Source organism: Tricharina praecox (assembly GCF_024521635.1).
Source record: "Tricharina praecox strain CBS 144465 chromosome Unknown BZA05scaffold_42, whole genome shotgun sequence".
NCBI classification, from domain to species: domain Eukaryota; kingdom Fungi; phylum Ascomycota; class Pezizomycetes; order Pezizales; family Pyronemataceae; genus Tricharina; species Tricharina praecox.
This window is the reverse complement of record NW_026250444.1, coordinates 141,543-168,480: the sequence shown is the minus strand read 5'-3', so window position 1 is coordinate 168,480 and position 26,938 is coordinate 141,543. Positions and strand designations below refer to the sequence as shown.

Below are 26,938 nucleotides of genomic sequence, written 5' to 3'. Positions count from 1 at the left end.
AACCTGTCTTGTCTCTGCCGAACCTAGAACCCGATTCCGAGCCCGACTTCGCTACCTGGAGCCTCGCCCGACCGTGCCGTTACACTTCCAAGCTCTGATCAACGATGTGCTACGCCCGTTCCTTGACGACTTCTGTACCGCATTCATCGATGACGTCTTCATTTACAGCCGATCCTTAGATGAACACCGGAAACATGTCAGGAAAGTACTTCAGGCCTTATCAGCAGCTGGTCTACATCTCAAACCCGAAAAATGACATTTCCACCAGACGGAAGTCAAGTATTTGGGACTGATCATTACAACAAACGGGATCAAGATGGACCCAGCGAAAGTCTCCTGCATACTGGAATTGGAGGAGCCGAGTACCGTCACCGATGTGCAATGCTTTCTGGGATTTGCAAACTTCTACCGGCGATTCATCCAAGACTATTCCAAGGTGGTATCCCCATCGACAGCATTGACCAAGAAGGAGGATGGAAAGTATGTTTCCTTCGTGTGGGGACCGGAACAGCAGAAAGCATTCGACGAACTAAAAACAGCATTCACCTCGGCCCCGATCCTCCGGCACTTCGACTACGATCGGCAGATAGTAGTGGAAACTGACGCCTCCGACTACGTCTCTGCCGGAGTCCTATCTCAGTACGACGACGAGGGAATCCTGCACCCAGTGGCATTCTATTCCAAGAAACACTCCCCGGCAGAATGCAACTACGAGATCTATGACAAAGAACTCCTCGCAATCATCCGCGCCTTTGAGGAGTGGAGACCACACCTGGAGGGCGCTCCTCACCCCATCCAAGTCCTAAGCGACCACAAGAATCTGGAGTATTTCATGACAACGAAACTACTCAACCGACGACAAGCGCGATGGTCAGAGTTCCTTTCCCGTTTCCATTTCAAGATTGTCTACCGACCAGGCAAAGCGGGAGGAAAACCGGATGCACTGACCAGGAGGTCAGGAGACCTCCCTAAAGAAGGGGATGAAAGACTGCTCGCCAACCAGCAGGCAGTCCTGAAACCGGACAACCTACCGGAAGAACTCCGGTTGGCAGCAACCAACACACCCGAACAAGGTCGTCCCCTCCTCAGGTCACTGATAACAGAAGGCTACGACATAGACCCCGTCCCAAATCGAATCCTCGAGCTACTCCGAAATGGTACACGCCACTCGAAGGAGATCTCCTTGGCCAAATGCCGCGAAGTCAACGGGTGACTGATCTACCGAGACTGCCTCTATGTTCCAGAGTACGATCGACTCCGACTACGACTGATCCAGGACCACCACGACCCACCGACCATGGGGCACCCAGGGCGCGCAAAAACCCTGGAACTACTTGCTCAGAGGTACTACTGGCCACAGATGCGAAAGGACGTTGACCAGTTTGTCCGAAACTGCCACACCTGCCGACGAACCAAGGCCACCCGGCACGCACCCTATGGTGTCCTGCGCCCCCTCCCAGTACCCGAGAAGCCATGACAACATATCTCAGTCGACTTTGTCACTGGCTTACCGGCCTCAAAGGGGTTTGACGCCATCTGTGTTTTTGTTGACCGACTGACCAAGCAACGCCATCTCCTACCATGTACCACGACCATCACCTCGGAAGGACTGGCCGAGCTGTTCTGCGACCGGATATTCAGGTTCCACGGGTTGCCAGAAACCATCGTCTCGGATAGGGGTCCCCAGTTTGCCTCGAGATTCTGGAAATACCTATGCTCATGCCTCAAAATTGGGCGACGCCTGTCGACTGCCTTCCACCCCCAGACTGACGGCCAAACGGAACTGATGATCGCCGTCATGGAACAGCACCTCCGCGCGTACGTCAGCTACCTCCAGGATGATTGGGTCGACTACCTGTTCTTGGCCGAATTCGCTGGCAACAACCAGGTCTCCGACACGACTAACCTGTCCCCATTCTTCGCTAACCTAGGATACCACCCACGGTGTGACTTTGAGCTGGATATCCGTGTCGACACCAAGGAGGAAAATCAAGCTCAGAGTGCAGCGGAACGGTTGCATCAAATCCACGACGTCGCCCGCAGCCAAATGCGGTATGCCCAGGCACGGCAACAGGACGACTCCGACCGACACTGAACCCCTGCGCCAGCGTTCCAACCAGGCGACATGGTATGGGTGGATGGCCGGAACTGGCGCACCGAGAGACCCAGTCGCAAGCTGGAAAACAAACACCATGGTCCCTACCGTGTGATTCGGACAATCGGAACCCACGCCTACGAATTGGACATCCCGGACACCGTTCAGAAGCACCGAACATTTCCTGTATCCCTCCTTCATGCCTCCGCTGACGATCCCTTCCCTGGACAAATTACACCGCCACCACTTCCGGTAATCGTGGACGACCAAGAAGAATGGGAGGTTGAAGAGGTCCTCGACAGCCGGAACCTCAGGGGCAAACTCCAGTACCTGGTGAAATGGAGAGGCTACGTGGCACCAACATGGGAACCAGAGGAGAACCTTACCGAGGTACAAGCTGTGGACGACTTCCATCGACGATACCCCATGCAGCCTGGACCAGTCGAACTTGCTCTCGTGGGAACTCGAGCCTTAGGAGGGACTACTGTCACGGCTCGCGATGGAATCACGAAGGGAGGGTCGGCACAAGGATCGGGAGAGTTGGGGGGCAGTGCAGAGGCAGTGCACCGGCAGTGCAAGGATGAGTCGCAGAGGATTTGGGGCTGTGTGTAGGGAGCAGGGATAGCGCAGCAATGAGTCGCAGGAGATTGGGGCTGTGTGCAGGAAGCAGGGGTAGTGCGGCTGCGCAGGGTATGAGTCACAGAAGTGGGGTACTGGCAAGGTGGATTTCTGAGGGTCTGGCACACGCCCACGGTCATTGTCAGGTTGCGGGAAGAAGTGGAGGATTTTCTATATAAACGGGCCGTTGCCCCTCTGTATTTAGTTCTTCACGCAACAACTTGTTAATTCAATCACTGTTACCTCTGTCCTTGCCTCGGCTGCCGTCTGCGCCGTAGTCCTTGTCCCTGCCTCTGTTCTCAGTTGCCGTCTGCACTGAGTCCTGCCTCACCTTGTCCCCTGAACCCGTCTTGCCTCTGCCGAACCCAGAACCCGATCCCCAGCCCGACTTCGCTACCTGGAGCCTTGCCCGACCGTGCCGTTACACAGGCGGGTCGGTGGTGATTCCATGTGCAACTGTGGGCACCGCATTGCAATTGGCTGTGCAGTATTGGGAGCTGAAGGTGAGGGTTCGGGAGCTGAACCGGATGGCCACATCGTGGAGGTCCATCCAGGGGATTCCGAGTACAACGGGGTAGTGGCCTAGTTTGGTGACAAACATAGGGATTTCGTCGTGGTGTTCCTGTATGGACAGGGTGGTGGTGGCAACATGTGTGATGTTGTGACACCCCGATAGGTATCGGAGGTCACGACGGTCGCAAGAGATGTGATTAGATAGTTCGGGTGATTAGAATAGAGTTGCGAGCCGAAAGGATAGTTAGAAGCGATCAAGGACAAGATAGGAAGGAGGGAGCAAACGGATTCCAGAGTCTAGACAGTGATCGGAGATGAGGGAGATCGGGATAACAGTCCAGAGGACTTTGAGATCTCCGATCATAGGGCCCCGCAGTAGGAACTCCGATCCAGGAAAAAACTGGTATGACGAGAGAATCGAACATCGACCGATGGGGGCAGACAACTTTGAGCGAAGAACTCTGCCGGCGCATGAGGGAGATAATTGCTCGGAAACTCCGATCTATCTTGGGCGCGTGGTGTTTACTACCTGCCTAGTCGAGAAGACTATCCGAAGAGAGCTGACGACGACTCAAGGCTAGGCCGCGGAACTCCGATGTAAAGGAAGCAACGGAGCTACGTTAGGCCGCACTCTAGAGGAATCACGTGCTGAGGATCGGGACGACTATAAGTCGAACCGAGCGGGCAAACCGAACATACTACAATCATCGCACCGAACAAACCATCGAACAAACACCCTTAAGATTATTCCGTTGTGAATTGTCGAAATCCCTGACTTTTATTCTTTCCTCGATATCACCATAGACTCCGACGGCACCAACCCGTCCCAGTCTCACACTATAATCTTAAGGTTACAGTCACCGATTTCTATCGATATGTCCTCCTCAAACCTCGACATGCTCCGCCTCGAACTTCCTCAGACCCTGAGCAATGCGCTCGTTAGCATCCCGCAAGCATCCGAAACCGTCGAAGTACGAAACCCGGCAGCCTGGCTCACGCTGATGAACCACCAATACCAAACGGCACAAAGAGACCTGCGCCAGCTTTACCAAGCATGCGATCAGAAGTTCAACGAAGAGGACTCCCGAATGCAGGAAATCAGAAGGAACTACGAACAACTCTGCGATGGGGTCAAGTATGTGTACAACCTCTACGCTCACAATGCCGAAATAAATACAGGATGGCTTCGAACCGAGCTGTCAACGGTAGCGAACGCGACGCACGCTCTGAGCAGCGACGTATGGGCAGTCATTCGAGAACGTAACCAGAAAGACGAAGACAACCGCGAGTTGCAAAGCGTCGCAAACGCTCGGCTACAAGACGCCATCGTGTTCCTCGAAACGGCGCAAGTCGAACAACGCAGGGAGCAAGCGGTGTACAACCGCAACGTGGAAATTTGGGCAGGGAAACAGGAAGAGAAGGCAGAATACCTCTACAAGGAGCAACAGCGAATCAAGGAAAAAATCGCTCGAGCAGAGAAAAAATTGAAGGCTGTAGAGGTAAGGACAGGGAAGACGAAGGAAAAGGCCCCGGAGTGGGTAAACACTACCCCAAGAGGAGAGTCGCGGGCAGAAAGGTCAGCAACAAGGGAAACTCCGGCAGGTGCAGGAATGTCCCCTCCTCCTCCACCCCCAAGACGTCCGGTGACTAACCTTGGAGGTGATCCCTCGGATGAGGAACCATCGGATGATGACGACTCCATCCCCTTGCCGCGTCGTTCGCCGCCCCGTCACCGACACGCTCCGCTACCAAGAGAAGACGACGAAGACGAAGAGAGTCGCTTCGCTCGGATCATCGCTGCTGCCGTCTCCGCATCGAACCCGAGGGCCATCAAGCTTAAAATGAAAGAGCCCAAGCCGTTCGATGGCAAGCAAAGAACAGCCTTCCGTCCATGGTGGGACTCAGTTGAAGAATATCTTGAGTTCCACCCAGAGACAAACGAGCAGCAGAAGATAGCGTGGGTGGGATCCCGACTGGAAGGGACAGCGGCAGAATGGCATCAGGCCCGTCGAAAAAGCCTGAGGCAGCTACACTTGGAAGATACCTGGCAGGCGTACCAAGAGGCACTCAAGGAGGCGTACCGCGACACGCAGGAAGGAGCGAACGCATTAAGAAGGATGTGGGCCCTCGAATACAAAGGAGACATTCAGGCTTACATGACCTCCTTCCGATCGCTCAACATGATCGCTCGCGCCACCGGCGAACCGCTACAAGACATAGTCAACCAGGCCATGACTACCGACATCGTCGATATGTGCTTCAACCAGCACACCGAACCCTACGAAGACGATGAAGACTTCCTGGAAACAGTGCGCAGGGCTGGCAACCATGTGGAACGACGGGACGCGCTGAAGAAGGCAAGGGCAATGAGGAAAGGGGGATCGGGTAGCCAGGGTTCCGGCGGCGACCGGAAGGGACCTGGCAACGGCCGGCAGGGCCAAGGAAAGGGCAGAGACCCCGGGGGCCGCAAGGAAAGCGGGGAGTCCCCGGAGGGCCGAAAGGCCAAGGAAGCAACAGGAGTCAGGAAGGGAAGGACAAGGGAAGGGGACATCTACGCAGGAGCAAAGGAGGCTCTGGTAGGGGTTCCCCAGAAGGAGATCGATGCCCACAAAGCATCCAAGTGCGACTGTTGGCGTTGCGGACGAGACGGCCACCGAACCTTCCAATGCTACGCCAGAAAAACAGTCGCGGGTACCGAACTCCCCGAAAGTCCAAAGGTGTCATCCGTGACAAAGAGAAAGCGGGACACCCAGGATGCCGAACCCACTCGACCGAGGTCCAAGCAACACAAGGCTGCGGCGGTTGTGGTGGAGGATGAAGCAATGACGGAGGCGCCTCCATTCTGGGAAGAGAATCAGAGTGAGCCGGAGGATTTTTGAGCGGCCCCAGCACTGCGCAGACTGGACGGCCAGGTGTATATGTTTGCGGAACGAAGAGACCACGGCCTCAGGATATCGACAGCGAATCCAGAGATAAGCGAAGACGGACGGACCGACCTATTTCTACGAGTCCAACCGCGCCGAGCGCCTCAGGGTGTGAGCCCCCAAAACCTGTCAGCGGACCACGACCAATCATAGAAATGATGCTCCTCTGGTCTGAGCACAAGCGACGACGGATCCCAGTACTCCTCGACACAGGATGTGCCATTCCGATCATCAAACGAAGCCTTGCACGAGAACTTGGGTTGCCCCTCATTCAACGACCTAAGCCGGTGGAAATCAAGGACTTCCACGGAACCATAGTGGAAGGAGCCGGGGAATATTATACAATGACGATGCTCCTTCAACACCGGAGGCACTACACCAACGAAACCTTCGAAGTGGCTCCCTTGGACGACTGCGATGCCTACCTCCCGTATTGGTGGATGGCTAAGCATCAACCGACAGGGTTGTGGGAGAATGAAGCACAGAAAATTCGCTTCACCAGCACCCGATGCAAGGAACAATGCACCTTGCAACAAGCAACCAGCTTTCCGATGGAACTTGACACGTCTGTCGTTCACAATTCGGAGGCTCGCATTATCGGATACGTCTCAGCTGGCCCGGAATCAGATCCACCCATAAATCTGCTTCCGGAGAAGTTCAGACGATATGCCAACATCATGAGCAAGGAAGCAGCTGATAAGCTTCCCGACCACAAGTCCTACGACCACGCAATCGATCTCAAGGAAGGAGAGACTCCTCCATGGGGTCCTATCTATGCGCTGTCAGAGAAAGAACTTGAGGCCCTCAGAGAGTGGCTCAAGGAGATGCTCCAGACAGGCAAGATTCGAAGATCCAAATCACCAGCCGGGGCGCCGATATTATTTGTACCAAAGGCGCACGGCAGGGGTCTGCGATTGTCTGTCGACTATCGCGGTATCAACAAGATTACCGTAGCCAATCGCTACCCACTCCCGATCATGGCAGAGTTGCAAGACCGAGTCAGGGGTGGGAAAGTCTTCACCAAGATTGATCTGAAGAATGGCTATCACCTTATCCGCATCAAGGAAGGTGACGAGTGGAAGACGGCTTTCCGCTGTCGATACGGACTGTTTGAGTTTTTGGTCATGCCGTTTGGGCTGACCAACGCTCCAGCGACGTTTCAGGACATGATTAACCACATATTTCGGGATATGTTGGACCTGGGACTGGTCGCGTACATCGATGACCTCCTCATCTATGCGAAGACGCACGAGGAGCATGACAAGATAGTCATCAAGGTACTAAAGAGGTTAGAAGAAAATAAGTTGGCAATCTCACCAGAGAAGTGTGTCTGGTCGACAGGGAGAGTCGAGTTCCTAGGATACGTGATATCCCAAGATGGAATTGAGATGGCTAAGGACAAGGTGGAATCTGTGCTCTCGTGGGAGGCGCCGCGGTCCCTGAAGGAAGTACAAGCCTTTCTTGGGTTCGCCAATTTTTACAGGCGCTTCATCAAGGATTTCTCAAAGATCACGAGACCCTTGACCGAGAGCACAAAAGAAAAAGGGAAGGATTGGAGATGGACAGCGGAGATGGAACTGGCCTTCGAGGAGCTGAAGTCTAGGTTCACCACGGCACCGATTCTGGGGCACTTCAACCCAGAATTACCTGTCGTGGTGGAATCCGACGCTTCGGACTTCGCGTTGGGCGCGGTCCTGTCTCAAAGGACAGAGGATGGGAAGTTACACCCAGTTGCGTTCCACTCAAGAAAGTTTACCCCAGCCGAAATCAACTTTGAGATTCACGATAAGGAACTACTCGCGATAGTAGACTCTTTCAAACGCTGGCGGCAATACCTTGAGGGAGCAAAACACCAGATCCAGGTGTACTGCGACCACCAGAACCTTGAGTACTTCACAACCATGAAAGGACTCAATCGACGGCAGGCGAGATGGGCACAAGAACTCGCTGGCATCGACTTCAAAATCTACTACCGGCCCGGCAGCCAGAACGGCAAGCCTGACGCATTATCCAGGCGCCCGGAGTACCGCCCTGAAAAAGGGGGGGGTGAAGATCAGCCGATTACGACGATCCTGCATAAATCACACTTTGCAGGCGACGATTCGAGAGTTTCATCAATCAGCACCGGAGGCGAAAGCACCGTGTTCCTGGTTTCGTCAACTCGGCTACAATCAATCCCCGTGCCAAAGTGGAATGAAGAATTTCTGGGTTGGGTCAGGAAGGCAGGAAAGGAAGATGCTGGGTATCAGGAGGCTCTGAGCAGCATCAAGGACACGAACGAGGACGCGGCTCAGAAGGACACTGAGTCGGAGGGCCGAAAGGCCTGGGAACTGGCCGCCGAGAGTAGGGACTCCGGCAGGATGGGCCGAAAGGCCAGGATTTTGAGGATGGAAGAGGGGTGCCTGTATAGGAAAGAAAGGCTATGGGTACCAGACGATAAGGAACTCGTCAGACACATCCTCGAGTCGGAACACGATACGAAAGTCGCGGGGCATATGGGCCAGGACAAGACTATCGAACTTATCCGACGCAATTTCTGGTGGCCAAAGATGGACGAGCAGATTATAGACTTCGTCCGGAGTTGCGCGCAGTGTCAGAAGGACAAAGCAACAAGGCACCAGCCGTATGGACTACTCAATCCCCTCGAGTTACCATACACCCCATGGCAATCAATAGCCATGGACTTCATTACCGACCTACCGGAATCCAACGGATGCGACCAGCTATGGGTGGTCGTCGACCGCTTCACCAAGATGGCGCATTTCATCCCCCTACCTAAGGATGGAAAGATAGCCGAGGATCTCGCGAAGATTTTTGCCCGCGAGATATGGCGCTTTCACGGATTACCAGCAGACATAGTGTCGGACCGAGACTCACGGTTTACCTCGGGTACATGGAAAGAATTCATCCGGCTGCTAGGCATTAAGCCCCGGATGTCAACAGCGTTCCACCCACAGACGGATGGACAAACCAAACGCCTCAACCAGACGATCGAAGCATACCTCCGCTCCTTCGTCAACTACGAACAGAACGATTGGGTGAATCTCCTACCGATGGCTGAGTTTGCCTACAACAACTCGGTTACATTGGCAACCGGAATGTCGCCCTTCTATGCGAATTTCGGATACCACCCGTCGGCGACAAACCCTGCTGCGGCAAATTCTCTCAACCCCGCCAGCAAGGTCTACGCTCACTGGATGCATACAGTCCACGAGGAAAACATCAAGACCCTCGAACGAACGCGCGAACGAATGCGCAAGTATGCAGATCAACATCGTCAGGAGGCACCGGCTTATCAAGTAGGAGACTTGGTAATGCTCAATGGGCGGAACATTCAAACCCGCCGACCCTCGCGGAAGTTGGACCACAAGAACCATGGTCCCTTCCAAATCGAGAAGATCGTATCGCCGCTCGCTGTCAAGCTCACTCTGCCAAGGAAGTGGAAGATTCATAATGTCTTTCACGTCTCGCTCGTTGAACCGTTCCGAGCCGGCACCCGAGCACCACCGGATCCCTCTCAAATCTTACGAGAGGCCGATGATGTGGAAGGCAACGAAGAATACGACGTCGATGAGGTTATGGGCAGCTCGAAGAAAGGTCGACGAGTGCTCTACCTCGTCAAATGGCTCAACTACCCCGAACGACGGGACTGGACGAACGAGCCATTCGACAACTTCTCAGTAGGCGGTCGGGAAAAGCTACGCGAGTTTCATCGCAAAAATCCCGATGCGCCGAGGGACTACCGGCTCACAGATGAGTAAGAGTTTTTTCCCATGTGGTTTTTCTCAAACTCGGGCAGGTAGTAGGATGAAGGGGTTGGAGGACTTCATCCACAGTTATCAAGTTAGGATAAAGGCGAGGACTTGGGTGCTTCGGGCCGAAGCCTCGTGGGAGGGGAGATGGTGTGACACCCCGATAGGTATCGGAGGTCACGACGGTCGCAAGAGATGTAATTAGATAGTTCGGGTGATTAGAATAGAGTTGCGAGCCGAAAGGATAGTTAGAAGCGATCAAGGACAAGATAGGAAAGAGGGAGCAAACGGATTCCAGAGTCTAGACAGTGATCGGAGATGCGGGAGATCGGGATAACAGTCCAGAGGACTTTGAGATCTCCGATCATAGGGCCCCGCAGTAGGAATGTAACGGCACGGTCGGGCAAGGCTCCAGGTAGCGAAGTCGGGCTGGGGATCGGGTTCTGGGTTTGGTAGGGGCAAGACGGGTACAGGAGACAAGGTGAGGCAGGGCTCAGTGCAGACGGCAACTGAGAACAGAGGCAGGGACAAGGACTACGGCGCAGACGGCAGCCGAGGCAAGGGCAGAGGTAACAGTGATTGAATTAACAAGTTGTTGCGTGAAGAACTAAATACAGAGGGGCAACGGCCCGTTTATATAGAAAATCCTCCACTTCTTCCCGCAACCTGACAATGACCGTGGGCGTGTGCCAGACCCTGAGAAATCCACCTTGCCAGTACCCCACTTCCGTGACTCACACCCTGCGCAGCCGCACTACCCCTGCTTCCTGCACACAGCCCCAATATCCTGCGACTCATTACTGCGCTATCCCTGCTCCCTGCACACAGCCCCAAATCCTCTGCGACTCATCCTTGCACTGCCGGTGCACTGCCTCTGCACTGCCCCCCAATTCTCCCGATCCTTGTGCCGACCCTCCCTTCGTCATTCCGTCGTGAGCCGTGACAAGGAACTCCGATCCAGGAAAAAACTGTTATGACGAGAGAATCGAACATCGACCGATGGGGGCAGACAACTTCGAGCGAAGAACTCTGCCGGCGCATGAGGGAGATAATTGCTCGGAAACTCCGATCTATCTTGGGCGCGTGGCGTTTACCACCTGCCTAGTCGAGAAGACTATCCGAAGAGAGCTGACGACGACTCAAGGCTAGGCCGCGGAACTCCGATGCAAAGGAAGCAACGGAGCTACGTTAGGCCGCACTCTAGAGGAATCACGTGCTGAGGATCGGGGCGACTATAAGTCGAACCGAGCGGGCAAACCGAACAAACTACAATCATCGCACCGAACAAACCATCGAACAAACACCCTTAAGATTATTCCGTTGTGAATTGTCGAAATCCCTGACTTTTATTCTTTCCTCGATATCACCATAGACTCCGACGGCACCAACCCGTCCCAGTCTCACAGATGTCGCCTGACTCGATGGGACGGCCATCGATGACTTCGAGACTTCGCGGGTATTTCAGGGGTACGAGGGGTAGGTGGTGATGGCGGGCGAAGTCTTTGTCTACAAATGCAATTCCGGTTGCCCCACAGTCGATCAGCGCATGCGTGGCAATAGTTTTGTCACCAAACGAAAGGTTACACAATACAACAAGATGTTTTCCTTCCATTGATAATTGTTCCACAACCATTCCTGACACTGAGAGACTAGACAAACGAAAAACAGGGGACATAGGAGACAAAGACTTATCCTGGGTACGACCAACAACAGTGCCATCAAGCGGTTCTTGGTCTAAGCTTTTCCCGACTGCTGGAAGGTCTCGCCGCAATCCTGGTTGCAGTTGTGATGGGTGTGAGTCAGGGTGGTGTTGGAGGGCTGGGCTGACTCCAGCCGGGCAACAGCTGCTCGGAACGAATTTCGGTTCTTGTTGGGGCAGTGCCTGGCCATGTGGCCACTTCCCCCACAGTACAGGCAGCGGCCTTCGCGGAGCCGGGCAGCAAGCTCTTGGTCTGGGATCCTGCGGCTATTGGCACTCAAGTCCATGGCTCCGGGGGCCGTTCCTGTGGCAGTGGTCGTCGCGGGCATGGTGTTGTGGGTGGTGTGCCTGAGCGGCTCCGTTGGGTGTGGGGCGCTACTCTGCCGAGGGGGGTTGGTGGTGCGGCGTCCCTCACGAAGTTGGAGGGCACGCAGCTCGGAGTCAAGGCGTTGACAGAGGGCCACAAACTCATCGTAGTTGAGGCCCTGAGTACGGCCCACAAGTTGCCGGTGGAGTTCGATGGATACTCCTTCTCGCAGCGCGTCAAGTTTCGCATGCTCGTCCCAATTGAGCTTGGAGACAAGCATCTGGAATTCCGCAAAGTAGGAGGTGAACTCCTTATTGCCTTGTTTCAGGTGGTGTAGCTTGGCTCGAGCGGTGGCCGCTGGGTCAGGGTCACCAAATGCGTTGTTCAGGAGTGTGATGATCGCATCAGCGTCGATGAGGGTGATGTTGTGATTCTCGATGTATGGCAGGATCTGGGCTTGGGCGCGGCCTTCCAAGCGGTTGAAGGCATAGGCCATTCGGAGTGCTGGAGTTGGGAAACAGGCTGGGTCGCTGTACAGCTTGAGTCGAAGTTGCGCAACGAACCCTTCCAGTTTCTCGCGTGTTCCGTCGAACATGGCTGGCTCTGGGACACGCTCAGCGCGGCTTTGAGGTTGGGTTTCGACGGATGCGGGGCGGTTGGCGATGCGGCGGGCGTCAGCAAGTTGTTCTTCGAGGTCGTCGAATCGCCAGGTCGGTACGGCTATTGGGGACTGGGTGATTGCGCGGGCGAGGATTCTGAATTCATTGTACAACCCCATCAGGGTTGCGTCATCGGCGCGTACATCATGATTGACGATGATCTCGAGTTGTTTGTAGATAGCGGCAGGAATTTCTCGGTAGAAGGGGGGTGCCACTGGTACTTCGTCCTGCTGGGGGACGTCGGGTACCTGAGTGTTGGTGGCCATGGTAGTTCGCTAGGTGGAGAGATAGGGGACGCAACAAAGTGTAACGGCACGGTCGGGCAAGGCTCCAGGTAGCGAAGCCAGGCTGAGGATCGGGTTCTGGGTTCGGTAGAGGCAAGACGGGTTCAGGGGACAAGGTGAGGCAGGACTCAGTGCGGACGGCAACTGAGAAACAGGGACTGATACAAGGACTATGGCGCGGACGGCAGCCGAGGCAAGGACAGAGGTAACAGTGATTGAATTAACAAGTTGTTGCGTGAAGAACTAAATACAGAGGGGCAACGGCCCGTTTATATAGAAAATCCTCCACTTCTTCCCGCAACCTGACAATGACCGTGGGCGTGTGCCAGACCCTGAGAAATCCACCTTGCCAGTACCCCACTTCCGTGACTCATACCCTGCGCAGCCGCACTACCCCTGCTTCCTGCACACAGCCCCAATCTCCTGCGACTCATTGCTGCGCTATCCCTGCTCCCTGCACACAGCCCCAAATCCTCTGTGACTCATCCTTGCACTGCCGGTGCACTGCCTCTGCACTGCCCCCCAACTCTCCCGATCCTTGTGCCGACCCTCCCTTCGTCATTCCATCGCGAGCCGTGACACCTACGTGGTGAACTGTTCTGAACCCCCCCGCTGTAATAAAGTAGCCTGGGAAAGTACTCTACCACTCGCCCAAAAGGTATTTTGATGGCTGATTGCCATCATCCCAGTAGCTACTTAAGGCCAGCATGTCTGAACTGTGACAGTATCCCCTCTTTAGGGGCTTACTCCAGGAAGCCTTCAAGTAGTTAACCCCCCATGAGTGAGATTTCATGATAAGAATCTTAAACCATCACTCACTGTAAGCAATGCAATTTCTGGGCAACACTGCAGCAGAGGAAGGTAACTGCTCGCAGTGGGAATTGAACTCATGACCTTGGCAGCCATGAATGTGACACCCCGATAGACTCTCAGGCAGTCAGAGGAAGAGCGGAATGTTCCGAAGTGATCGCGATATAGGAGTGGATAGTAATAGCATAGAGATAGGTTAGGCAGGAGTGAGTAAACCGGATCCACAGTCCAGACAGCGATCGTCGATACGGGTGATGCACAGTCAAGTCCGATACGGCCGAGACGATCTGAGGCAGTGCATCATGGAACCTCGTAGAAAGGAACGCTGATCATGGAACCTGTTATGACGCGCGATTACCAATGTATCGACAAATGGGAGCCTGTAGAACTGGGCCGGTTCTCAGTGCCAACATGAAGATATGTACTACTTACTCTCAGCTGCGCTCGGTTTGGAAGAGGTAAGCACTTCTTTTGTAGTCGGAACGGCTATCCCTGCAACAGCTTACGGCGGCTCTACGGCTTAGACTCAATGGGTGACTCTCCGTAGCGCTTACGCCAGAGCATGACTCAAAGAAGCGTTTGCAACGGAGTTCCCCAAGACAGAGTTTTCCGATCACGTGCCTGGTGTATGGGTAGACTATATAGTCACTTAACTATTGCCACGGAAATTCCAAACACCAGCACAACCAGAAACACCGAACACTACCGGCGATACCCCTTAAGATTAATCCGCTGTGAATTATTGAAATCCCTGACTTTTATTCTACACTCAATATTTATCAAGACTCCGACGTCCCGAAATTGTTCCAATCTCACATAGAAAGAGTAAAAGAAAAAGCTTGAGAGTTGGATATTTGGATAAAGGAATTAAATGCAAAGCTGGAAAGATATCTGGCAATAGATAATGAGGGAAGAAAACTGCCAGCAACCTGGTGGGCCAGTTGCCCGGCTGCATGAGGAGGAAGAGAAGAATAGGAGCTGCTGAGAACAGAAGAGAAAAACTATTGATTGTTTCGAGGAATCGCTGGAGGGAGAAAGTGGCATTTAGTAGGAAAATAATGGGCCAATTATTGGAGAGGATGCACGAGAAGAGATTGTACTGAATCTTTAAGGATTTAATAGAGCTTTTTTACGCCGCTTTGTCAAACTTTGGCCGCCCTGAGATGTCGGCACGAACAAGGTTCTGCAGTGGAAGGTTGTGGTCTCGACGCCCGCGACGGACTGTCGATGAGTGAAAAAATCACGTGAAACGCTGTGGAGATAATTATAGATAAAAGCCACTCAAGCTAGGCATTTTATGGGTAACGCTAATCAGTTAGTTTCTTCAGGCCAATTCCACAGGTATACCACCTCTTTATTTGCTTAGGGAATTTCCTGGTGCGTCTCCTCTCCCTCGGTCACTCTACGATACTTCTTGTTTACAGCCCTATCGCGGTGGCAGACCCAAATCAACCACACTGCTCACCAGTCCTAATACCCCTGTGGCGCAACCCCGTGCACGCGGCCACCAACGTCGCCCAGAATGCCGCTGAGTCCGCTGTTCCTGCTCCATTTCCTGTCAGTGCGGAGACGTCTTTTTACGACATCTAATGCGTCAAGAGTACACAGTTACCGCGGAGCTACCGTTGGAGTAAATACGCCGCTTCTACCCCACGCCCCAGGTTGGAATCTCGCCGAAGGAGGACTTAACCGGTGAACGCGATTGTGCTCTGAAACGGAGTATTCATCTATCCATTTATGGACAGTCTCTTTGATCCGGCATCCTCTCTTCGCCATCTTAAATGGCCATCTCTACTCCGACATGTACCCTTCCAGAAAGGCCTTTCGTCGCCTCACCTCCAAGGGTCGGCCATGACATATGTGGTCACTCCATGTAGCAATACTTATGTCGAATCCTTTACGTACAACTGTGGTCGGTTGTTTAATTTCAGGCATCATATTTAACCGTATGCACGCATCCTACTCGTCAAATCTAAGAGCAATGCGCCTAAAATTGAGTCATCCTCAGCATCAACTTCTCTTGCCCCCTTTGCCAGCCGTTTCCTCGCCCACACAGCGCCTTGCCCACAGAGGCAGTTGCATGTTGCAACGCTGCCAGGCGTGGCGAGTACCGGTGTGCCGAACCTGAAGACAACAACGATACCGCACGGTCCATCTCACCGCATGAAGGCCCGTACATCCGGGGCCACCGTTGGCGATGTTGCAGGCGAGTTCGACCATTGCCTTGCGTCAGCAGAACTCAATACTACCACCGGTCGGGATGGGGTTGGCGGATCGCGTCCAGGAACACCCGCTATATCTCCGGACACACGTGGTGTCGTAGGCCGAGTATCTGCTGGCAACCCGGCGAACCCCCCGTGACGCATAACGACGCCTGGCCGTCTCGCTAACTGGTCAATCGTGCGCGTACATATGTACTTGCACGTGGGAATACGAGCGGTCTGGGCCGCCGATTCCCCGGCCCCGATCACTGAACTCGGCACTTGCGAGGTTGATACATGCATACCTGCGATGTTGCGCATCGGCGCCTAGCCCATCCGATGTACTATATCGGTATATACTGCTTACTACCGACCTAGCTGCACAACCGGGATTCTGATTTTCCCCAGAGTCGACCGATCCATGAGACAGTCTACGTATGTGCGTCGGCTCGCTTCAGCGGAAATGCCACTGGCTGTGGGTAAATACCCATTCAACCCAATTGGAATAAGCAATTGCAGGCATCTTTGTTCCCCGTGGGCACTGGAAGATGTGACACGACACGCCTTGCAATCAACGGACCTAGATACATAGTATATACCTTAGTGGCAGAGCTTGCTCCGTGACGAACTCATCCCTGCGCGGTAGGTACTCTCTGCAGGGTGACTGCCAGGCGGCCTGAATATCTGCGCGCCCAGAACTCAATCGATGCGGGCCCCGGTCACAACAGTACCTATCTATTAAATGTTGTCTACGGCTAGCGGTAGTATACTTGCCCGGCCGGCGTATAGCAGCGGCTGTTAAGACGTTGGTTGGCAGTTCGATATGGCAGGCAGCTGCCCCGGCATGAAACTCGGCCACAGATTCTGCATGAATTCCGTGGTATTAATAGCTCACAATATACAGACTGCTGCTCGATCTAGGATGCAGTAGCAATTGCGTCCCTAGCCGGCTTTCCCGTTGCTTGAACTATCGAGGTACCTCACGCGTCGGCGGATGGATAGGAGATGGAGAAGGGTCGCCGATGACATAAATACTAGTGGCTATCCGCACTGTATGGTCTCGATCACCAGCCACACGACAGCACAGCTAAGGCCAATTCGAAGCGATGAAGTTGATCAGCGTTCTTTCCTCCCTCGTTCTCGGCGTTGCGACGCTTTCCGCCGCACTTCCCGCAGCGGATTATGGTCAGTCCACGACGACGAAGGGATGCACGAAGCCAATGATCCGGAAGGACTGGTACGTTCACCGGTTGCCATCCCGCCGGCTCCCCAGCAGCTAACCTCTAGCAGGCGTACTCTGAGCCAGAAGCAGAAGATCAACTATCTCGACGCCGTCAAGTGTCTGATGCACACTCCGGGCAAGAAGACCGGCATCGTCAGCCGTTTCGAGGACTTCCTGACCGAGCATCAGGAAAAGACGGCGATGGTCCACTTCAATGCCGTCTTCCTGCCGTGGCATAGGCTGTTGCTGTACGAGATGGAGAGGGTGCTCCGCAGCGAATGTGGCTATCGCGGTGCGATTCCGTACGTACCCCGACTCTTCCCCGCACCCTGACGGTGTCTGACAGCGCATGCAGTTATTGGGACATGAAACAGGACGTCGCAGACTTCCTCGCCTCGCCGGTCCTCAACGGCCGCGTTTCCTTCGGCGGCAACGGCTTGCCGAGCCCCGACGCACTACCGCCGTACAACACCACCGCCGGCGGGGCCATCACCGACGGATGGTTCGCGGGAGAGCTAATCCACGTCGGCATCGGCAATGACACATCGCCCGCTTTGCGCAACATCACGCGGAATATTTCGCAGCACTACGCTAGCGCGTGGCTGACGCAGAAGCAAGAGGACACTGTCCTCTCCGAGACCGATTTTGGCGAGTTCACGCTCTCGCTGGAGGGCCGGCTGCAGCTAGATCCCGTAAAGTACGCCGAGATCTGGGGAGTCCATGCCGGCGGCCATCGTGCCGTCGGCGGCGATATGCAGAACGCTTGGAGCTCCCCCAGCGATCCGCTCTTCTACCTGCACCACGCGAATCTGGATCGCATCTGGGCTACCTGGCAGGCGGCGAACCCTGAAGACAGGCAGTGGCAGATGATGGGGCCGATCGCTCCCAGGGCCCCGTTCTTGGGCACGTGGCCGTACACGCCGCCAGCTGGTAATGTGACGCTGGACTATGTGCTCGATCTGGGCGAGTTGGGGGGAGACAGGTTGAACGTTAGAGTGGCGAGGGTCATGGACACGAGCGGTAGTATGCCTGAGGACGATGAGGACGAGGCGCTTTTGTGCTATCTGTACGATCAGTTGGCGTAGTTGGGGTTACATACCGGTAGTAATAGCGACGTAATGTAATTAATAACATGGCTGTGAGCGAATTGTCCGAAGTTTGGGAGTTCGTAGCAATGTGGTGGTTGAACAAGGATTCGAACTGTCGCCGGTCTGCCGTATCAAGACGCCTTGACGCCGCTGTTGCCTGCAATCCATAACCGCAACATACTGTGTACAACGTGACATACCCCGCACGTCTCTACACTCAAGCGCTTCACCATCACAGCCGTAATGTGGAACGGCCAGTCAACACCCCGCGACAAGAACCTCACGTTCTTCAGACAGGCAGCACATAACATCAGCTTCGCATTGGGCCAGGCCGGTGAATGCACTCTCCTCGCTCGCACAACCGGGGGCCCGTGGGGGGGGATACCTATATCCGTGCTGAGTCCCGCGCAATCACAGGTACCTTCACGGCATACATCCCGCCCTTCAAGATTCCGACCGAGGTCAAGCTACGGAACGTGCGCATGAACTCCGCCCCCAACCCCAATGTCGCGTAGCGCTACTGACCGAGCGCCACTGCACAGGGTCTCACACGCGAACTCACAGAGCTGCTGAAGGAGCTTACCGTCAACACTGCCCTCTCGATCTCGGACTCGTTCCCCAAGCCCACAGACTGAGTGCTAATCGACATCACCGCCGGCCGGGAGCGGCGCTTGACATCCATGACGCGAGTGCAGGACTGCATAACCGCGGGGTCGACGTGTCTCCTGCTTTCAACGGTTGGAGCGGCGGAGTTCAGTGATGGCGAGAAATCTATGAATGGCGATGATCCTGCGGAGACGGTCAGGAGGTGGATGGAGAAGGTGCCACAGTCGCAGGTAGCAGCGGGCGACGGGCTGTTTACTCCTGGTGGTAGTGATGATGGAGTCGCGAGTTGGATGGCAGCTGCCAGGGTGCGAGGATGCGCAGAGAATATACGTGTGTGTGATATCTACGAGACTACGTGTGTTCCGCTATAATACCAGCGCCTTTCGTAAATTCTTCCTCGTGTCCGTTCCACGACGTAATTAATCTTATGCAGTACTTTTATCATATGATCATCCAGAACCACTACTGCAGTGTTCTCCATTATCCGGTCCGGACTGGACGGGATCAGTCCAGTCCCGTCCTTTCCTTTTGGAGGACGGGATAAACGTAGTCCGTCCGGTCCGCCATTTTACCAGATGGGCTTGGACTACAGTCCGGTAGTGAAAGAAAATGCCCCTCTTTTCCGCACTTCCACTACCCAGTGCAAAAGTAATTCCCACTATCTTGTGTTGAATTTCGTCCAGTACCAGCAACGCCGTCGCGTCACCTTCATCCAGTGCACCTACCTACTACACACATACTTCCCTCAGTCACTACAACCGCCGATAACACGGCGCGGAACTTTCTCTCTTTTAATTCATCTTGCTTTGTACCAGTCTTTACAGTCTTCGCAGTCAACTGCAGTCCATCCCGTCAAACCTCACAGGTGGACTACCTGTAACCTAGTCTGTCCAACGGACACCTCCGGACGGAGTGGATGTATGTAGTCCAGTCCCGTCAATGGGCCCGCACGGACTGGACCGGACTATGTAGACAGTAGAACACTGGTCCCAGCAGCCATGTAGGTAGCTGAGCACTGCAAGTCTGCAAGTCTGCAAGCCTGCAAGACTCCGGATATGTATCAGTGTCGATAAGTTCGACCTCCGCTGTCGAGAAGCTGTGAAACTGCCCAGTCACGGTCCGAGCAGCCTCCTTCCCACCCTGCTTCCCTCCCTACCGCACAGCGGCAGTATTGAAGGACCTGAAGAGACAAAATAACACAACCTAATCCGGATTCGAGGATCGAGAACTGGGAACAGCCTTCCCAAGCATGCATCGCTCACGAGTCACGAGCATGACTAAGAGATGTCGTCGAGACTAACTATACTCCAGCTAATGTTAGCCCCCCCACTCAAAATCTCCAAGCACGTCTGGCGCTTAATTATGCTGTTGCGGTGCGCTTGTCGTTCTACTTCACTACTACACGCCGACGTCCGAGTGTGTATGACCATCATCTAGATGGGTCGCAAGCAACTAACGAAATGATTCAACAGAAAAATATTTCCCTCCCTCCCAGTCGTCAGCTCCCGAACCAAGCGGGTTCAACGTGGACCGACAGAAAGCCTCACAGTTGCGAACGATAATTGTAACGTTCCGAGATGACTATCATAGTAGGCGTTCGTACTTCGGCACTCACTCGGACATGTGACCGGTACACGTGAATCCGTACATATGAATTCGTGCACATGAATCGTACACATGAATCAAATTACATCCACAGTCATAACTACATCCTGCGTGATGAATAGAAAAGAAAGAGAAGGGAAACGCATCACCCAACGGAACTATAAGAAAAAGCAGAGATAACCCCGCGTCTATACCTTACGAATAAGAAAAGAAAATAAAAGCCCCCCCTCCCCCCCCGTCCCCCTCGCATCACTACCGAATCAAAAACATCCACGGTGCAAAAACCGCCATAGCAACTTTCTTCCACATCTTCTTCTTGACATCCTCATCGTAGCCCTCTTCCTGGACCTGTGCTCTGCCCACGACCTCCAAGAACACCATATCCATGGTCCCCCTATCGACACTCCAGAACTTACACCCGCGCTGGGGGCCCTGACTCTCGAGCCTCTTAAAGACGGCAGCGACGCCGCCGCCCTCACTCGCCGGAATCGAGAACCGCACCTGCCCGCCGAAGCTCCGCGGCTCCAGCTCGGCACCGGGGAACGATGACGAGATCCAGCTGTTGACTGTGTTCATTTCCGCCTCTGTGGAGTGCGGCGCACTGGCGAGGACAATGTGCACAAGGTACTTGTCGCCGTAGCGACGACGCAGCTGCTCGGTGGTGCCGAGGGCAAGCATGCGCTTCGCAAGGATTCCGGCGCGACCTGCGAGAGCACTGCACTCTTCCATGCTGTGCGTGGTGAGCACCAGCGAGCGCCCCGGGACGACGGATTCGAGCGTGCGCCACATCACTCTGTCACTTGTAGTCAGCCTTCATGCATCTGTCAACAAAGTAAGAAGGAATTAGTACCTCTTTGCAGCAGCATCCATTCCCGAAGACGGCTCGTCGAGCAGCAACACGGCCGGATTCCCCATCAATGCGATGGCCAGACTGAGCTTCCGCTTGTTACCACCACTGAGCTTCTCCGCGATCCTATAGCGAAAATCATCCAAGCCGACTGCACGGATAACCTCATCCACGTTGTAATCCACATTCTCGACACCTCTGATCCTAGCGTAAAACACCAAGTGTTCCGTGACCGTCATGCGGTCCATCGCGTCGAACTGCGGGCAGACCCCGAGGTGCTGACGTGCAGCGGCGCGGTTCTTGTTCACGAGAATGTTCTGGACGAATATCTCTCCAGAGGTGGCGGGGAGCTCGCCGCGGATCATGTTGATGGTCGTGGTCTTTCCCGCTCCGTTAGGGCCCAGCAGGGCAAACACTTCGCCGCGGGGAACGCCGAACGTCACGTCGTCGACGGCCTGGAACTTCTTGAACTTCTTGGAGAGGTGCATCACTCTCAGCCCATCGTTCGAAGAGTCCACCCGTTGCAACTCGTCCGAAATGTCCTTCTCAGAGAACGTGTTATCCTCCGCATCTCGGGGCGCGGTTGGCTTGCTGCTTCTGTGGAGGAACCCAAAGTTGATGCGCAGCTTTCCAGAATCGTGGAGCACCAGGATAGCAAACAGGACGATCATCTGGAGACATAAGAACAAGATGGAGCTTCCGTACAGCCTCATGGTTCCCGGGTAGGAAATGAGGGATTCGCCCTCGCAGCTGATCGAGAAACTGTTGAGAGCCACGAAGAAGGCGTGTGTGAGACATGCTATGGGCGATAACGCACAGAAAACGTAGTTAGTCACGTCGAGCGCATGATCCAGATCGATCGGCTCCACAAAGGTGTAGATGCTCAGGTAGGTGATCAGGTACACCAAGAAAAAGACAGCCTGTCCTCCAGCTGCGAAGGCGAATGCCGACAGTTGACTCTTGGTGATGAGCGAGATGCAATAGACCAACACCGTCGATGCGACGCCGTAAAGCAGCACGACAACGAAGAGATACCCGAGGTTGTACCATCCATCGGTAGCCGCAGCAAAGATTCCCGTACAGATCACCGAAATTATGAGTACCGAAGCGAAATCGAAGAGGGCGTATGCGAGCCACAGTGGCAGAGCGCGGACACCGTTAGAGAAATGTAGAGCCCTGACATTCTTGATCCTCTCCACCGTGGGGTAGAGGGCAAAGAAAGCCGGGAAAGCAGAGAACGCAAGACCGGCGTAGGCAACAAAGATCATGGTATCTCCCTGTCCTTTCGGCCAGATGTAATCGAACGGAAGGTAGGTTGCCGAGATGCCGCCTGTGACGTTGAACACGATGTTGTCGACAACGTTCTGGAACATCATTGCGCCTCGCAGGGACATACTCTTATCTCCCTGGTAGGCGTAGGTGGCGGTTTTTCCCTCCAGAAAGAGGCCTCCCGGTGTGACGTTCTTGTAGTTGTGGCGGATGTAGTCGTTGAAGGCGGGAAGAGTGTTGGCGAAAGCCAACGAGTTCGTCAGATTCGCGATCATATTGGTAGCCCCACTCCCTCCAGTCCCAGAGGGCAACAAGATATCCGCGAATTCCACCAAGCTGGACAGAATACTTCTAGGTCCAAGAAGCATGTCAAAATCGATGCTAAGCGTCAGATTCTCCACGTCCGAAAGCGAGACCTGCGTAGCTGTATTACACGAGACACCGGGAAACGATTTGAAGGTGAGCTTCGTGATGCCGGCAGCAATGATGGGAATGGCAATGGCCGCGATCTGAGCAAGGTAGTTCCGCTGCAAAATAGTAATCCGCTTCCGGATCAAGACCCAAGTCTGCTGGAAGATTCCGAGATGCCGTCCGTTGTGGAGCGAAACGCCCTTCTTCTCTTCCGTGTCCGAGTTGCCGGTTGAAGAGATCTGGTCGGCGGTCTCACTGACGCCGAGCTTCTCGCGCTCGCCAGTGTTCTCGGATCTGTTGGCGATACTCTCGTCGGCCACGGAGAGGAACACGTCCTCGATAGTAGGGCCCTGGACGTAGTAATCCGACACACCGTTCGTCTCGAGAGCCTCGATGACACGACTAGCCTCCGTCGGGGTGGGAATATTGTAGATGGTCGCATCGTAGAACCTCTTCATCGAAACTCCAGCGAGTGCCGGCGCATTGATGGGTGCATGGACTCGGTATCCACCTCCGTACTCGGTCTTCAACTGCACCGCGGAGCCCTCACATTTGAGGTGGCCCTTCGACAGGATAGCAATGTGATCGGCCAGGAGATCAGCCTCATCCAAGAAGTGAGATGTCATGATGATGGTCCGGAACCCTCTGGCCGCAAGAACGATATCCCAAATCTTCCGTCTGGACAGTGGATCCAGACCGGAAGACACTTCGTCGATCGCACAAACCGTACTGCCACCGGTAAACATCGCCGCAAGTTGCAGCTTCCGCTTTTGCCCTCCGGAGAGAGCCTTGCTCTTGGTATGTCTCTTCCGGGTAAGATCACACTCGTCGATGAGTTTTCGCAAGGTTTCCTGATCGTCGCCACGACACTTTATCAAGTTCCAGATTCGGACGTGTTCATCCACGGTCATGTCGTCCCACAAGACGTTCTTCTGGGGACAGATTCCGATCGCCCTGTCGCCAGCCGCGATGTTGATCTCGCCCTCTTTGACACTACCCAAACCAGCCACTGCCTCCAGAGTAGTCGTCTTTCCGGAGCCATTGGCACCCAGGAGAACCAAGATCTGTCCTGTTACGACGCTGAGGTTCAAGTCGTTGACTGCGATCACGGATTCCTTGCTCTCCGGGCGGCCGAACCATTTCGTCAATAGACGAGGAGGGTACCGCTTGGTGAAGCCACGGATCTCGAGCGCGTTGTTGTCGGTGAGCTGATGGCTGAAGTGACGGTGGCCCGAAGAAGTGGTGCTGAACAGATAGCGTTCGACATATGCGGCCAGAATCGGATACACCAGAGCCTGGACGATGGAAAAGATCCAATACGCAACGATCGGAAGTTGAGACGTGCTACTAGGGGGACCGTCGAGAACATTCGCGCCAATTTGTTTACTTTCCCAACGGCCCAGACTAATGGCGTGGAAGACGTAGGTCATAGGCGGGAAAAGGAAGCCCAATACCGCAAAGGTTCCGGTCGACGCATCCTTGGAGACCTGTGCGATGATGCCAAGGATCAGGGAGAAGACGGTGGCCGAGATACCGCTGAGTTGCGCCTTCTTGAAGAAGGCACCCAGAAACAATGCCCACGAAGCCAAGGCCCATCCGGATGTTATGAGCCAAATAATGATGATGACGACGGACGAGCTGTTGAAGATTCCTCCCCACAGGTTGAGGGCCATAACTATCCAACCGGCAATATAGATGAGCGAAAAGGAGATATGGTAGGACACCATGCGTGCGAACTTGGATCCTCCCATGGCCTCGATCAGAGTCGACAGTCCCTTCTCACGCTCCATCGCTTGAAAACCGGTGAGGTGGTACACTATGCCGATCATACCAATAAGATAGGCAGCAGAGAGATAGTTGATGACGGCAGCAGAGAACCTGAAATAACCCCATCATCAGCAACCACGGGCGGAAAATGAGAGAAAATGGGCTCGACTTGAAGTCACACTTACCTGGCCCTGAGCTTCGCGTCAAACTCATCCTGGTTGAGCGAAGTGTACATGTACTCCGAGACCCGAATGGAATCGACGTCCGTCCTTCCCTCCTGCTTCGCAATAGCACGATCGACGGCTAACTGAATCGGCACCAAGACCCTACTCTCGTCAGCGTCAGCTCCCTTCCTCCCTCTCTCCCGCAGATGGGAACGGAGCCACGCTCACTCTTGAACAGCACTGTCGTGATCATCCACATTGACTCTCCCGTCGTTGAAGGAGATGTCGCCTCTAACGGTATACTTCCAGTTGCCGCCTTCGCCGGTATTGGGGCTGCTCTCGAACACGATGGCGGCAAAACAGCGCGACACACCCCGCAAGCTCTGTTTGCACTCGGTCCTGAGTGCAATCTCGTTCTCGATCACCATCACCGTCCCCCTGGACTTCAGCTCCTCCTCCATTGTGGCGATGATAGTGTCCACCTCTCCCCCGAGCGCATTGTTCACGAACAGTAGCTTCGTATTCGGCTTAGCGGCGAGCGCATCGCCCAGATCCCTGACGGCGGCCGGACTTCCGATGCCATATGTCGACGGCGGAACCAGGAGGTTCCGTGAGAACGAGAGGAAGGCGACAAAGATAACGGGCAGGACGAAAGCGCGGTATAGGGTTGACACGAAGTGCCGGCGGAGGTTGATGATTAGGTTTTTCCGCACCAGCGCCCATGACTGCCGGAGGGAATCAAAGGCGACCATCGCAGTGAGGCGTTGTACTATAGTTTTCTGCTATGTGTTGCGGTGGTGATGATGATGTCGGTGTGCGCTCGCCAAGAACCGGCGACGACGGGGCAGCGGTGGGACGGCCGCACTGATATACGGAACGTACGGGGGCTGTCGCAGTAGCAGCCCCGGTCGGAGCACCGTGTCGACTCGACAAGGCTCAAAGGATCGGGGGCGCAGCGAGAAAAGGTCGGGATGACCTCCGAATACGACGTTGTTTTGTGTCGTGTTGTGTCGGGGAGCACCTCCGTAACGATCGTCGTTGGTCGGCCGGAAGGTAGAGGGGGTACTCGAGAGCGCTGAGTGGCCGACGGCGAGATGAGAATTGCGGAACTGGATGTGATTGAGCAAGCGGGATTGTAGAAGAGGCAGAATACCTACCAGCGAACAGACTATTCTCTGCCTCAAGGCGTACCGCCTGATTTCCAGGCGCGGGTGGTGATCCGCGAGTCGCGCAGCAGTGTACCGGTCTGTGGGTATAGGTACTTGAAGGGCGAAGGGCCAGGTGGTGGGGGGATGAGACAGGCAGACAGACGATTATGATGGGGAGAAAAGAAAGGAACGATCGACAGGCGGGCAGGCAGGCATCCACAATCGATATGATGGCAATTCCACAGCCATGGCGCGGTATTTCAACGACCGCTGTTGCAAGACCTCGTTCTCGGTAACGTTTAGAGTAGGGAAGTTAGGTCGACAGGGGACGTTGCTTCGTCCAGCGCGGCGTCCACGGAACAACATCCTGCACGTTTGGCTCGCGTTTATCTTCGAGCCACTTACTTGAATCAGTAAGTACAGTACTTGATTGGATTCTAGGCAGAGGGAAGTCGTGATTAGTAATCACAGTCGTGGCCACTGGTAGATCCCAGCAGGCCGCACACCGTTCTCATTGGCGCGCAATTCTCCCCGGCTGAAACCATCGCCCAAGCCGAGACATCGCCGCAGACCGCGAACCGAGCATGCTCGAGATCTTCGCAGAGCGCCAGAGTCGTCCCCGCCTTCATTCGACCTTTTCTCCATCGTCAAGCAGCAGAACCCATCGGTTATCCGCAAGAGTATAGAGTACTCTACGGTTGCAGTAGAGTAGAGTGGGGTGCACTCTAGAGCACATATCGATCCAACTAACTACTCCACTACCCCAACAACTGGTGATTGCTGCGCCCCAGTGCCGCCCCTCCCATCCCTTAAGCGAATACGAGATATGATGAGCGAACGCCCAGCCGGCCCGAATTCACCCCGAGTCCCTCCAAGCCGCGCAATCTGTGCAATCACGAAACTGTGCGGAGCAAGGGCCGCCCTCAAGACTGTAGACGGGCGAACGTCC

At 54.6% G+C, this 26,938-nt stretch overlaps 3 protein-coding genes across 3 annotated transcripts; 2 read left to right on the top strand and 1 right to left on the bottom strand.

Annotated features, from left to right (window-relative positions):
* The first annotated feature begins 16,606 nt into the window (after positions 1-16,606).
* BZA05DRAFT_412610 (uncharacterized protein) lies at positions 16,607-18,231 on the top strand. Its single transcript, XM_051485118.1, has 4 exons — positions 16,607-16,837; positions 16,901-17,099; positions 17,153-17,386; positions 17,440-18,231. The coding sequence occupies exons 2-4, from the start codon at positions 16,969-16,971 to the stop codon at positions 18,167-18,169; spliced, it is 1,095 nt and encodes a 364-aa protein (XP_051334995.1). The 5' UTR covers positions 16,607-16,837; positions 16,901-16,968; the 3' UTR covers positions 18,170-18,231.
* Positions 18,232-18,415: 184 nt separating this feature from the next.
* On the top strand, positions 18,416-19,160 carry BZA05DRAFT_477651 (uncharacterized protein). The gene is made up of 3 exons (XM_051488317.1): positions 18,416-18,506; positions 18,590-18,648; positions 18,715-19,160. The coding sequence occupies exon 3, from the start codon at positions 18,853-18,855 to the stop codon at positions 19,147-19,149; it is 297 nt and encodes a 98-aa protein (XP_051334994.1). The 5' UTR covers positions 18,416-18,506; positions 18,590-18,648; positions 18,715-18,852; the 3' UTR covers positions 19,150-19,160.
* A 1,449-nt stretch (positions 19,161-20,609) lies between these two features.
* On the bottom strand, positions 20,610-25,849 carry BZA05DRAFT_208292 (uncharacterized protein). Its single transcript, XM_051479584.1, has 4 exons — positions 25,070-25,849; positions 24,863-25,003; positions 21,234-24,788; positions 20,610-21,176 (listed from the first exon to the last, which is right to left on the bottom strand). The coding sequence occupies exons 1-4, from the start codon at positions 25,591-25,593 to the stop codon at positions 20,636-20,638; spliced, it is 4,761 nt and encodes a 1,586-aa protein (XP_051334993.1). The 5' UTR covers positions 25,594-25,849; the 3' UTR covers positions 20,610-20,635.
* Positions 25,850-26,938: the final 1,089 nt, after the last annotated feature.